Genomic DNA, 14,749 nt, shown 5'->3' with positions numbered 1-14,749 from the left:
CCTCTCTCTCTCCCGCCCCCCCTCTCTCTCTCTCTGCTCTCTCCCTCCTTCTTTCTCTCTCTCTCTCTCCAGCTTGTGAGTCCATAGCTTGTAGATGGTGTGTTGACTTGTTTGTGTGTCTTCCCTGACAGGGTATTTCTGACGTGGCATGGTCCAGTGACTCCCACCTCCTGGTGTCAGCATCTGACGACAAAACTCTCAAGATCTGGGACCTGAACTCAGTAAGTCTCAACTTCAGTAGTCTAAGATGTTTTTAAGGATTCTAAACTGTGACTAGGAAATAGGAGCATTTCTATCATCCCCATACTGCTATTACAGTAGGGCATCATCACTAGATAGCTTTAAACAATGTTGAGAGTTAGATGTTCAAAGGTTAGGTGTAACAAGTCGATCAGTGTACCGGTAATATTGCCAGCTGCTGCCGTGCCACGTGCCAGCAAAGCTGGTGTGTTACGCCGAAGGGCGGTTATACCGGCTATACAGATACAGATACCTGGCGGAAAAGCCATTATCATTTAATTGCAGAAAGATTTATTTAAACCACTGTGTAATAAAAAGATTTTTAACATTTTGTTGTTTTCAGGGCAAGTGCCTGAAAACATTAAAGGGTCACAGCAACTATGTGTTCTGCTGTAACTTCAACCCCCAGTCCAACCTCATCGTATCAGGATCGGTAAGTAATCTGCACTTTTGAATGTCCAAATTAACCATAGTTATCAATCCTACAGTAACTTTTTTGTTGAAAAGTTAGGGGTTTGAATCCTCACATATTCCTATCGACAAGGCCTGCTGTGTAGCAATTGATTCTCTTTGAAAACGTAATGCTTATAGGGAAAATTACCTCTATGTGAAAGCAAATAGTCATGCAGTAACAGCAGAAGCGGATAATGGATATTTGTTTAGCCAGAACTGTACCTTTCCTCTGACTCTATTTCTTGACTGGACTACAGTAGTACTTATCATGATGTTCCCTTAGTAATGATTGTTACATATTTTATCTGTTTCCTCAGTTTGATGAGAGTGTGAGAATCTGGGACGTGAAGACCGGCAAGTGTCTGAAAACTCTGCCTGCTCACTCTGATCCTGTATCTGCAGTAAGTCTACATGCACCATTTCTACATTCAAAAACCTCTAGTTTGAAACCTCTGCACATTTAAACACCCATCACACTTCTAGAGAAGAGTAGGGGTGACCCGGTGTGCTTGGCAGAAATCGTGAGCCACACTGCATTATAAGTAACTACTAGAAACAGCATCATACATTACCACAATAGACAATGACCACTTTACCTTTACCTTTTACATCATTTTACAATCTTTTTTCCTGAACAGGTGCATTTCAACAGAGATGGTTCCCTTATTGTGTCCAGTAGCTACGATGGACTTTGGTGAGTTTTCAAAAAGGTTCCTACTTCATTATATGCATGATGTGCCAAAAAAACAGTTCCTCAAACATTTGTTGACCATTTCCAAAATCATATCCAATTGCTTTTTTTAGCGTATCTAATTACATGGATGAAACCTTCTCCAACGTACATGTATATGCATGATGGTTTACCATAGCAGCCAATAGCAAGATTGTTGTTGTTCTTCTTACCAGTATTGTTTGATATCTTTTAACATTTTTTAAATCTTTGTTTCAGTCGGATTTGGGACACAGCGTCAGGGCAATGCCTGAAAACATTGATAGGTAAGGTGAACATGTATTACGATATGTTCTACACCAAATAGATAAAAGGTAGTTATAATTGCCTATTTAGAACTACATGGTCTACATTTAGAAATTCATTCTAAGAGGTCACAACATACATTGGATGATGTTTGATAACTGTCAAATTTTGAAATACAGAAATCTAAAAACTTGGTGCATGGGGAAACTTTCAACTGCCTTCCTCAAGAGTAAATTTGTTGTAAGACATGTTAACTCCAGTTGTTGGTGCTTCTGTCTTTAAGTATATGACTAATAGTTTTCTTAATCTTGTCTCTAGATGATGACAACCCTCCCGTCTCCTTTGTGAAGTTTTCTCCCAACGGAAAATACATCCTAGCAGCAACACTGGACAAGTGAGTTAGAAACTTCAGACTGGATAATTTTGCCTTTAGTTGTTTCTTTGTGACACTTTTGGGGTGTTATATGCTTTATTCATAGTGTAATTCCTGATTTTTTTCACTGTACTGTTATGTTCACTGTTTTCCCTGTCACTTCTGTGCCGTGAACTTATCATTACAGTTGACAAATAATTCCAGGACTTTTATTTCCTGTACCTGTTGCCGCAGTGAATATATAGTTCCGTGAACATGTCCATTTTTCTCAGACCCTGAACTTTTGCTACGGTGAACATAGTGAATTACAGTATTTGGACTATTTGATGCCGTTATGAAACTAAGCTGTCGTATTTTTGTTTTCTTTCCCTGCAGCACACTCAAGTTGTGGGACTACAGTAAAGGAAAGGTAGTTATCATAACATTTTATTTATCTCATTTTAATATAAAGGTTTGCATCGCTAGTAGCTAAATATCAGGCTAATATTGGTACTAAAGATGTTTCATCTGTTGTATTGATCAGAGACCTTTTCCTGTCCCTTCTTTCCTGTTCACAGTGTTTGAAGACTTACACGGGTCATAAGAATGAAAAATACTGCATCTTTGCCAACTTTTCAGTGACAGGAGGAAAGGTAAGATATCTTTTTTTTTACTCTCTTGAAACTCCTCTTAAGCCTACCAGCTAAGGCAAAACTTTTGTAAAACCTCACTGAAACCACTTGTGTAATACCTTCACTATAAGTTATGATAACTGCAATAAAGTCCAATACAAAATCTTGCATTTTCATACAGGTCATATCACAATAGCTTCAATCCCAATGGTCTAGTACAAACATCATTTACACTTCGTATTTTTGTGCTGTGATATTTGTAAAACCTGGAGGCAAGGTAGTCTGTGATCAGGGTTGTTGACTCATGAATCTGAAGGTCCTGGGTTTGAATCACCAGCAGGCCCTGTGCTGCAGACTTACACAGTTTGTACTTTCTGTACAAAACTGATGTGTTACACCTAAAGGTTATGATACTCAAACAAAACCCTTGTCCTGTTTCAGTGGATAGTGTCGGGGTCTGAAGACAACATGGTGTTCATCTGGAACCTGCAGACGAAGGAAGTTGTGCAGAAACTACAAGGTCACACAGGTGAGGGTCATGATCTACCCACATGGACAATGAACCATGATTCCTCATAGTTTCTACACTAGTGCTGCATACCTAAACATAACATACTGGAAGTTGGAACAGAGGTGTGGGTACAGATCCAGACCTACGTAAACCTCTCACTGAACACTTTGACAAGTTACTGTAATTTCCGATTTTTTCACGGTGCTTTTATGTTGACAGTTTTCACAGTCACTTTTATATCATGAAAATTAAGATATGTGAACAGGTCTCCTGGTCAGGATGGGAAGTGTTTTAAAGTTGCTGGCAAATGTTAACGTTACATTCCCATTGTCCCTGTGTGTTCCAGACGTGGTGTTGTGTACTGCGTGTCACCCGACAGAGAACATCATCGCGTCTGCGGCGCTGGAAAACGACAAGACCATCAAACTATGGAGGAGCGACGTATGATGCCCCAACACCTCCGTAGAATCATCTCCTGTACATATAACTCTCGTCTCACATTTTTATACTACATGTACTGTATATGTAGGACAGCTAGGAACTGTCTCATTGCAAGGCATTTTCGTTCTCTCCCTCCTCACTTCTTTTTTTGGCAATGCCTGAAAGGGCAGAGCCTACTATGTAGCACGTCGGCAGAACGTACTGCGCCTGCACAGAACTCTGTATTTTTACGCTTTTCGGTCAACGTTGCATTAGAATTTTGCCTGTTGCAGAGGATATCTTTTCCGACATAACATTTGGAACCTACAGATGAGGTGTTAACCGTATATGCGCGAATATGACCTTATATGAGACCTTTTGCCGAAGTGCTATGTACAATGCATTACAGATCACGCGCAGGTGCAGTACGTTCTGCCGACGTGCTCTACTATGTAGTATTGGGTTCAATTTGTCCAGTTGCAGACTCAACAAAATATACCTTTCCTGCACCTACAGTATGAATATTCAGGCTTTTTATGCAATGTACATCCTTGTTGTGGACAACAGCACAAAATTAACAGATGCAAAAGGTACAAAAAAGATACAAAAATACATCTAGCTCAGACTTTTCTTAGAAATATATTTTCTTCTGCCTTGAGTTGATATTGATAAGTTTTATGCACAAAAAGAGAAGACAGAAGATAAAAGGAAGATGTCAATGTTTATAAGCCAGTAAGCATATTTGCTCCAAAAGTTGTCAACAAACTACTATTGAAGCACAGTATAAGGAAGATATTATTCTCATTACAAAGGTTGGAATCACTGTACTTGAATTTCAAATGTCCTACAATTTAGAGAAGTTGTTCGGACACTCACTGACAACAGCAACAACAACATGGCATCTGATGATCTAATTGTTTGCTCAGACTGTAGGAGTAGAGATTATGTCACGCTTGTTGGGGCTGGTTTTGTCTTACTTGGTTAGTGGCTAACAGAGATGTTTAGTTAGATTGGTATATTTTACTACTAAGGTGGGATGGAAAAGTGCTTCCCTTCACACTGTATTGTAATAACCAGGTTTCTAACTTTTGAATCACCCATCTTTTCCTTGGACTTGGAAAGTCTTCCTGAGAATTACTTTCTGTGTAGAAGCAGGGTTTAATTTTGCTTGAAACATGTGGCATTTCGATGAAAGGAACCGAAATTGCTTTAGAGCAAGGTATTGTTGATATGGCAGCTGTCAGGGAATCTTTTCCAAAATTGGAGAAAGAAAATTGTATGAATGGAAGGAATGGATGGATTTTGTGTGAATGCAGTACCTGTTTCGGTCATTAGGTGGAGCTTGTAAGCTGGTCAAATCTGAAGGTAGAATGGGCTTTACTTTTATGCAAAACAACTCAACAATGTGGACCAATATGAAAGTCGTGTACAATTGTGATGTGATGTACTATTCACACCATTAGAACGTCGTGTTTTGAAAGACTACAAACTATAGAGGAAAGGCATTCAGAGAGCATTACAAAGCCGATTGTATTTTATTCTTTCCAGGACAGCAATAAACATATATGAAAGACACCTCTTCTTTGATATTTGAGTTGTTTATTAAGAATGCCCATTAGTATAGTGCAAAAAGAGCTTCCTGGAGTTCTCATAAATAAGCTGAGGTTATAATTTACATGTATCACATGTTATATACTGTCTTGTTATGCCTAACAAAAAAGGTACTGGTACATTACTTTAATAAGGTTACTCAAGTCAAGACCTTAACATAAGGTGAATATATGAGAAAGTTGTACTTTTGTGTATAATATTCATTCCCAGTAATGCCTTTATGATTGACTTTTGGTGACAGTGGTATTGAATTTGGCAAGAGACTATAAGAAGGTTCTTAATTTCTTCATTCAACAACCAGTGGGTTTTTACAATGACATCTAGCTACAGTACGAATCAGAACCAGTCATTTCTGCCCTGAAGACAGTTGTTGAATAAAAAAAAAGAACTAATACAGTCTTGGGAAAGGCACTTTACACGACTTTCCCCACTAGACTCAAGTGAAAATGAGTATTGTCCTGTCCTGTATTTGTTTCTATGTGCGGGACACAACACTAGCAACAGCTGCCTCTGTTCCGCGAGTATTGCACTTGCAATTTCAATACATCAAATCAAAAATCAAATCAATACAGTCATGTTGACTATCTACAACTGTCCAATTCCATCCAGTTTTAGTAGCAGTGTCCTCTTGAGTCCTCCATGGAGCTCCAACTGTGTGATCTCTTGTCGAAGCACCTCCTTCTCTCTCTGTGCTGTCTCCTTATTGGCTGATTTTGAAAGTGATTGACACATCGTCAACATGTCCAGAGCCAATACAAACAGCTGTTGGCCGACTTCTCCAGGTGCGACAGTTATGACTGAGCAGCAGTGGCAGAAGAACTGACCAATCACGGACAGCTGTTCCTCAGGCGAGGTGTCTGATTGGCTAACAGCCTGCTGCAGCTCCTATTGGTGAAAAAGAATGAACTTGTTAATGAATGGAAGTAAATTTAACATGTGCAATGGTATTTGTAATTGTTGCAAGATTGTCTTCATTATACATATCATTTAAGTACTATCTCATACATCGAAATTTGGGAAATGGACACTCTCCGGAAGAAATTTATCTATTTGCTTACAGGTACCGTAAATAGCCTGGTTACCAAACCTATTTTACAAATGTACATGTATCTTCTAAGTCTCTTGCAGAGAGGGCAAAAGACACTGAATAGCTACAATAAGTTTGATAACCAGACTAACATGTAAATACTGTTACTAATTATTTTTCCACACTTTAACAAGCGCAAGGATGATAACAGCTACCTGAACTGTGGCCACATAGTTCTTGACCACATGTACCCAGACACTTGCAGACACCCAGGTTTCAGTCCAGGGGCTGCCCAACAGCTGCAGTACCTCTGCTAGCTGCCAGGAGGTGCTCACTTCCACTTGTAATGTACCTGAAAAAAGCATATCATGAACATGTAGTACAATGTACTAGTATCTTGAATGCCAAACAGTAAAAGTTGGTACAGAATTGGGGTTAGTTATAGTTCTGAATCATATACTTTTATACAATACCATGCATGTCTAGCCTGAGTGTCAGCCTCCGCGGGGAGCGGACGTTGGGAAGCGGACAAAAGCTAACAAGGCTGACACTCAGGCTAATGCATGTCTGCTCTCAAAGCTTGCAACAGCAAAGAGGTTTACATCATTTGCAATGTTGCTTTGTAACTTGTGCACAAACACACATGCACACACTAACACATACAATTAAACATGCAAATACACATACACACACACACACACACACACACAAATACACACACACACATGTACACATACACACGCTACTAAAACACACACCTGCACACACATAAAACACAAATTCACACACAAATACACATAGATACACACACACACAGTCACAGTGTTACTCAAACACACACAAACACACATAATACCTTTTAATCCCAGTTGTTCATCAGGCCCCACCAGCAGTCCGTCCCTGACCAGCTGTTGTACAGCCTGGATAACACAGCTCCACTCCTTCCACACACACTGGGGCAGGACCTGTGTGAGAGCCACAGTGATGCCTGTCTGGAACAGAGCAAGCTGGGACACATCTTCCACATCTACAGTCACAGCCTGGTGGGGAAACAAAAACACATCATGTACATGATGAATGGGCATGTTGTTGGCACTTATTGGCAGTATGTCAGCAGTTTTAAAACACTGACAGAGACAATCAGGTACTTAGTAATCAGTAAGATGTACGACTTCAGAAGCCAAAAAAAGGTCAAGGTAGTCTTATGACCTTATTGAGATTAACCCTTAAGCTGCTGCAGTTTCTGACCAGTACGTGATCTCAGTGCTGGGGTTTCCAGACCCCTTTATAATAGGGGGTACTACTTTGTTTTCTTAGTTTTTGTTTCCTTTCTTCCACAATACCCCCAAGTTTTCATGTGGGAAATACCCCCATCCCGAATACATGCATATCCGGGACCCGCACACAGGGCATGTACTGCAATCCCGGATATATCTGGGACCCGCAGCTTAAGGGTTAAGATCAAAACTTAAACTGTTTACATGTAATAGTGTATTGAATTGTTTGGTACTGAGTGAAGTAACTGATGGAGGGAGTGCATACCTTAGTTATGTACTGGGCCATTTCCTCAGACACTCTGCAACATTCGAACATGGCCACCAGTCCTGTACCTGGGCCTGAAACAAAACTGTATATGTCATCACTTGGTACACGTCTGTACCAGTATATCTGTATTTTTATCTGAGTCTGTATAGCCGATATAACCGTATATTTAATTTTGTCTTTGAAGTCTGTCACCACTGACATATCCTGAGATATTTTGTCAAAGTTATTTGCATAGTCCGTTCGGTCTTTCTTGATGGCTGGTTTTGTGCGAATGTACACTTTTCTCTTCTAAGGTTTTCTGTTCTGTTTTGGTGCCAGGTTAACGTCCACTAGAACCATGTCATGGTATATACAGTTGAAAATAGTGAATGTAATATAGTGTATTATATTAGGTACTGTATGTGACCTCCTTTGAATGAAAGGAAGGTGACAGATGGTCACTGAAACATCTGCTAAAACAAAAACACTTGGTTGTGTAAAAAGAGTCCCTTTATTCCTGTACTGACCTACTTCCTACTTACTAATGCGATATTGTTAAGCTCATGTAGTATATGTATATAACGTTACATGTAGTACTCACTTATTTAGTTGTCTAAAGTATATGTTAACTGTGCAATATTTGTTTCTCTGTTTTTAACACTAGCATACAATTCAGCGCCACTTACTTAGTTGCGCTGCCACATGCTAGAGATTGTACCTATCGATCAATCAATAAACAATCATTATTATGTACCTACCATATAGAGTGTCTGACAATGGCAGCCAGTCTGTCTGTGGCAGGTTGCAGATCGTAAACAACACACCTGGCACTTCCTATTGAAAAAAAAACATCAGAAGAATAGAAATTCAACTGAAATGCATTAGGACCCTGATTGACACTACATTTCTTTGATGACTGTTTGACTGTTTGACTGAAACTCATTACAATTTCTGTGCTGAGAGGGAATGCTGAGAAAGAACTTGCCACATTGAATTTCTTCTTAAAGAATTAATGATACGGGAGAAGGATCAAATAACAGTTTAAAAATTGTCAGAATTTTTTTCATTCATTTAGTGATTTAGTCATCATTCTTTCAATGGATGTGAGTCTATAAGAATGATAAATACTTGTCAAAAGTATTTAACATTCCAAAACATTTACTAAACTTTGGCTTCACATGGTATGGGAATGACTTTTAACATTATATTCAATAATACCACTGAAACTAATGAGGTACCTTTTTGAGCTGAGGCAACCCCAGCTGCAGTACTGGGAACACATGCAGTCTGCAGGTCCAGTCTGTAGAAATAGAAGATATCATGATATTAGTCTTAGATTTTTATCTCCATGTACGGAGATTTTGCTTTTGGGATATCCAGGGAGGTTAAGAGCAAAACCTTCTTGTGTTATCTGTATGAATGTGTGTTTGTTTGCTTGTGTTTCTGTAGTTATTGCCACATTCAAATTCAAAAACTCAATTTCAAGAAAATATGAGATCTTCAACTAATCTTGTCTTGAAGTTGAACAAAATAAGGCTAGGATTCTTTTATTTAATATTTAAAAGTGCTCGACACATTCTTGTGGAACTAAAAAGGTCATGTCCTGAGTGAAACACAAACATGCGAGTCCCCACTTAACTCCAAAACTCGCACATGTTACAAAGTATCGACTGTTACTGTCTTTTTTACCCTCCTCCTAGATATGATTAACTGTTAATCAGCTCTGCACATTGAAGTAAATTTTGCTTGCATAACTAGTAGAAAATGTATTTATCTAATAATTAATTGCATACAGTATTCAGCACAAAAGTACAGTAAATGACATTTTAGGTCGTAGCTGGTGTCAAGAGTGAACATAGAGGTCAGAACACAATCTGTGAGGAACATGTTTACACAATAAGGAGGTGATGAGTTCAAACCTGGGAGAGGGGAGAATTTTAATTACCTAACCACCATCTGCACCTCAACTTTTATTTATTTATTTATTGAGATTTACCACCTTTGTAGAAGGATTGACATAACAGGTACGTATCTATCATCTTTTCAGGAAGATGTCAACCAAAAAAACAGACTGTAAGGTCTAAACCAGACTGTAAAGTCTGATCCATGATCAAACTGGAATATAGGATCTTTTCAATTTGTGTGATGGGTTCTTTAACATCGATGCTCAATGTGTGGCTCTTCTTCAACAATGGACCTCCAGCATGAATGTCAGCAGTCAGATAAAAAAGGGCATCCCTCACAAATGTTAGGTATACTTAGTCTAATCAATTTCAACTGTGAGTTAAGTAGGGAAACAATACATGTACTAGGGCCTGCTAGGGATTCAAACCCAGAACTTCAAAGTCAACAACCATAAACTATAAGACCACCTTGCCACCTCAAAGTATTCCACTATGGTACCTGTACACTAAACCCTCAAAGAATCAGGGCTAGTAATTAGAATTACTTATAATCGGCTTTTGTCAATTATAAGGGGATTAAATGTATTCAACTTCCCACAAAGAAACCCTGTGATTGTTGCCATTTATACACCTGCTGACGATTCCTCACATTCCAAAACAATTAATCAATCTTTTCGGAAGTTACGTAAACTGAGCTTAGGCCACACCAATTTAATTTGTTGGTTCTCGGATTTTTTCAGAAAAAATATGAAGCGACAGGGCGAAAAAAAAAAATAAATAAAAACAGGTCTAGGCATCCTATTATAGGCTTAAATGCTACAAAATGAGCCATGAAGTCAACACAAAAGGCTGGGTTAAAATTTAAACATTGAATTTTGAACTTTTAATCAAACCACTGCAATGATAGATGGGAAAACTGTAACAACTAGGAAGAAAAGGACTATCCCCAACTGTTGGGGGGCAAAACATGAGCATTTTTCAGTTGATTCAGGACCAGAATCATATTTTTTTTTTTTTGCAAATCAGAAAAAAACGAAGAGGCGAATCCGAGAACCAACAAATTAAATTGGTGTGGCCTTAATGATAGAGATTCACAGGTGGGCGTGGATATAGACAATACAGGAATGGATGGAACTTCTGTATCCTTCCTACCCTAGGAAAGCCTGGGGCACGTAAACACTCTGGCCTGTTCATAGACTAAACATAGCAACAAACCACCAGAACAGCAGGGCTCCAAATTAATTTTTCAGAATAGGTGCACAGGTTTTCAGAATTTTTCAGAATAGGTACACCCAGCCTAAAAAATTTTAGGTGCACAAATAAAACTTATTTGGTTTCACCATTTAAAATAACAAATTAAGTAGAATGTCGGCAAAAACTAATAATGATGTTTTATTTCCAAGCAAAAGTAGAGTCGATTCCGCGTCACCGAGTGGGTTTTTTCTCCATGTTTCTAATACGTTTGAATTATTTCGAAGAAAAGAATACACTAGTAACAAAAGTTCTAAATTTTTCAAAAATTTGAAAATGAAAATTTGAATATATTTGAATTCATTTATATATTTCTGAAACATTTTGAAAGTGACTGTACAAAAATCTCTTTATTTAGAATAAATTTGAACTACCCATTTGTTTCTTTCACTATTCGAAATATTTAGAACTATTTCAAACAAATGAAAAATGGTAGATGTGGGTAATTGCCCCCATAAAAGTAGGTGCTAATCCTACTCTTCTGTATTCTTCTGTATATTTTTAGATTTCACTGTTGGACACTGGTGGCTCTTTTGTTGTAAGGCATCAATGCCTGACACCCAGGCAGTCTACCCTGTACTTCACAGGGATGTGTGAATTACTTCCTTCCCATCCCACTGACCTATTTACAAAATGTTAGAAATAATTCGAAATAATGGTAAAAAATGGTAGAGTGCTGTTAGAAATATTTAGAAACTATTGGAAATGTCATATTCCACATCAGGAATATTTCAAACGTTTTAGAAAACCAGGGAATTATTTGGAATATTGACAAGATGTTCAAAATATTTCCAAATTATGAAATTTCTTAGACAAACAATTACAAAGAATTCAAAACATTTCTAAATAATGACAATAACAACCCACTCGGTGACGCGGAATTGACTCTAGTCAAGAATAATGTATTATTTTTCTGACATTTAGATGTTAAGAATATGCTGTATACTATTACACATCTTGACATACTTAAATCTACAAAAATATTTGGGTGCACAGGTGCACCCACAGAAAAAAATTGGGTGCACAGCTCCAAATTTGGGTGCACTAAGGTGCACATGCACCCAGTATTTCGAGCCCTGAACAGCCACTAGCCTGGTAGTGTAGAGAAATTACCTTACTGTTGCAAATGTAATGCCGGCAGCAACGGCAATAAATTGTGTCAAACGTTTGTTCAGTAATGGTTTCATGAAACCAAGATAATTGCTGAGAAAGATCTTGCCGACATTCTTCTTAAAGAATTAACGATACGGTAGAAGGATCAAATAACAGTTTAAAAATTGTCTGAATATTTTTCATTCATTTACTGATTAAGTCATCATTCTTTCTATGGATGAGAGTCTATAAGAATGATAAATACTTGTCAAAAGTATTTAACATTCCGACCTGGGACAACAGTGTTCATCCCTTACCATGCAGCCTTTGAGTTTATGATTGAATATGGTCCATGAAGTAAAGGTATTGATAGTGATGCTGAGTGAGTGAAGTTTTACTGCATAATACACAGAATAGAGTAATCCATGCCCGGGGTTGAGGGGTTCGGACAACCCCCCCCCCCCTACAAGGCTCAAAGGTCCACTTTTTGGTCCACTTTTTATCTAAAGGTCCAAGATTTTTCTTTAAAAGATGGACTGATTTGTGTCACCAGCGGGGCTGGAATCGTAGGAAAACAGCTCACTTTGTCATTGAAAAAAGTTATCTAAAAAATGCCATTTCAGAAGGTTCATTTTTCAAAATTTCCCGGGGGAGCATGCCCCCAGACCCCCCTAGGAACCTACGGCGCTCGCTGGTCCCTCAAGCAGTGGGAAGAACCCCCCCATTCAAAATCCTGGCTACGGACATGTAATCTAACTTACATTATTTTGTAACCTATACTTACCCAGCTGCTTTAACTTGGTGTATAACCAGGCTATCTGTTTGTCACATCTTGACGATTCTGAAATGAAAATTAAAAATTCAGTTGGCATTGTTCACAGCATCCTGAGTGAACTAGTGAACCATAACCAAAAAAGTCTGGCCACATGGCTGGATACCAGGTGGTATTTACAATATATTACTTCCAAATTATTTACTTTTGACAGCAACCAAGAATATCTGATAGAGACATAGTATATTACACTTTGTATATCTGAATGCTGGCTGGCCTCCGTGAATATGACTGTAGTTTTATCAGGTTAGTACAATCATGTAAGTCACTGAATGAAGTACAAAACCAAGTGATTCTGCTGTCGTTTTGGTGACCATCTGTCACTTTACTCATTCAATGAATGCTGCATGTCAAATTCTCTAAATAAATTTGGTAAACATTTTGTATGTGTTGTACTGTATCTGTACTGTACTGTACTTGCCAGATGACAACAGCTCAAGCGAGATTTTCTGCACTTTCTCGAGAGCGGCCAGAGTCAGAGTTTTGGTCTGTGCAGTCATGTGATCACCTCCGTCCTCTTCCCACAATGCACTGGTGTCCTCCAGCAGCTGGCACAGGCAAAGCATGATGGGAAACACCTGTTGCAGCTGCAGCCAGTGGTTTTTGTCACCTCCTGAAACAGGGAGGATCATAAAAATATGGTGACAGGAGTCTATATGCCTACTATGAAATTGCAACATCATGTAACCCAACACCAGTCACTATGGTGACAGACGTAAACAAATAATGTAATTGGTCAGGTCAGAGGTCACTGTTTGGAGAAGAAGAAGAGGAAGAAATTGAGTATGTTTTCCTTTGGTAAACATAATTACACCTACAGTCATGATAATATTATACATTCTGATTCAACCACCAGACTGCTATAGCCACCCGGAAATTCTCTTCCCTCATGTCAACTTTCTTGGATGTTACAACATCATATCGAACAAGAGTTCCACGACCTCATACCTTCGCCAAATGATGTTAACCCTTGCGGTTGACGAATTATACAATTTTAATCATTTCTTTGCAAATAAGAGCCTCATTTGCATGGATTACAATGTATATCAGTTGATCATATTCTCCACCCAATTACAGCCTTATCTAAACAAAAAAGCTATTATAGCACTTCCTCATAAATTATGCAAATGAGGTCATGATTTGAATAAATTATGTTTATTGATGTTCGCCTTCACTTAACTTCCAAATGTGGCAAGTCTGACATTACCAGCAGTTACTTGCAGCAGCTTCTTGAGTTATGCTGTTCACAAACGGACAAACGGACAGACAGACAGACGGACAAACGCTACTGAAAACATAACCTTCTTGGCGAAGGTAACAACAAAGGCACAAGTGTCAGAAAATAAGGAAGGTCCAGAGGAATGCTACGCTGGAAATTTTTGAAATCTTGAACCCTAAAATGTTATTTGCTGCATTTTGAGTCACAAATTTTGCAGGTTGGTAGACTAATAGCTTGCTCTGATTCAAAACACATTGAGAATCAGTGGGACACGAAATCACTGTAGCCTTGAACCAATTTCTCATCCATATAGACGGTGTTGAGTGTAAGATAAGACCCTGGACATGAGGTTGGTTTACCATCTGTTTTGTGACATCAACCTTCTCTGCACCAGAAAGAGAAGAGACACAAACCATGCACATCTCACCCTAACTAAGATAAATGAGACTTTAAAGTGGCCGGCGTGTCCTGTACTGGAGAAACTGGGTAATGAGGATAACACAGGACTCAATGGGGTCAAAACTAAATTGGCCAAATGAAGTAAGGAAATATAAAGTGATCTTGATCCAGCTAATCTCCCACTGGTCGTGACAGAGAAGACAGATGCTATGTACAGTATTTACAGGTTCATTGTACCAAGGGAATTCCCCTTAGCTCTTTTCAACAAGCATAATAAACGGTGGACCCCGGCTTAACGTCTTGTCC

At 38.6% G+C, this 14,749-nt stretch overlaps 2 protein-coding genes and 1 long non-coding RNA gene across 3 annotated transcripts in view; 1 reads left to right on the top strand and 2 right to left on the bottom strand.

Annotated features, from left to right (window-relative positions):
* The window catches only part of LOC109484732 (WD repeat-containing protein 5), a 5,349-nt gene extending 1,707 nt beyond the window's left edge, over window positions 1-3,642 (top strand). Inside the window, exons 4-13 of the mRNA XM_019788092.1 lie at window positions 132-221; window positions 584-673; window positions 1,011-1,094; window positions 1,332-1,387; window positions 1,643-1,689; window positions 1,988-2,063; window positions 2,418-2,451; window positions 2,600-2,674; window positions 3,095-3,182; window positions 3,511-3,642. Coding sequence (XP_019643651.1) covers window positions 132-221; window positions 584-673; window positions 1,011-1,094; window positions 1,332-1,387; window positions 1,643-1,689; window positions 1,988-2,063; window positions 2,418-2,451; window positions 2,600-2,674; window positions 3,095-3,182; window positions 3,511-3,611 — 741 coding nt within the window. The 3' untranslated portion in view covers window positions 3,612-3,642. The remainder of the gene's footprint in view (window positions 1-131; window positions 222-583; window positions 674-1,010; window positions 1,095-1,331; window positions 1,388-1,642; window positions 1,690-1,987; window positions 2,064-2,417; window positions 2,452-2,599; window positions 2,675-3,094; window positions 3,183-3,510) is intronic.
* Window positions 3,643-5,768: 2,126 nt separating this feature from the next.
* LOC109484270 (gem-associated protein 4-like) lies at window positions 5,769-7,596 on the bottom strand. The gene is made up of 4 exons (XM_019787528.1): window positions 7,591-7,596; window positions 7,079-7,262; window positions 6,438-6,574; window positions 5,769-6,080 (listed from the first exon to the last, which is right to left on the bottom strand). Exons 1-4 carry the CDS (start codon window positions 7,594-7,596, stop codon window positions 5,781-5,783), a joined length of 627 nt encoding a protein of 208 aa, XP_019643087.1. The 3' UTR covers window positions 5,769-5,780.
* Window positions 7,597-8,502: 906 nt separating this feature from the next.
* Window positions 8,503-12,822, bottom strand: LOC109484735. Its single transcript, XR_002141089.1, has 3 exons — window positions 12,778-12,822; window positions 8,985-9,046; window positions 8,503-8,580 (listed from the first exon to the last, which is right to left on the bottom strand). It is a non-coding gene; the product is annotated as an uncharacterized LOC109484735 (long non-coding RNA).
* Between the last annotated feature and the right edge of the window lie 1,927 nt (window positions 12,823-14,749).

This window comes from Branchiostoma belcheri, unplaced genomic scaffold, assembly GCF_001625305.1.
Source record: "Branchiostoma belcheri isolate BF01 breed outbred unplaced genomic scaffold, Haploidv18h27 scaffold7, whole genome shotgun sequence".
Lineage (NCBI taxonomy): Eukaryota > Metazoa > Chordata > Leptocardii > Amphioxiformes > Branchiostomatidae > Branchiostoma > Branchiostoma belcheri.
Note: the sequence above shows the minus strand (reverse complement) of the source record. Positions and strands in the feature narration are given on the sequence as shown.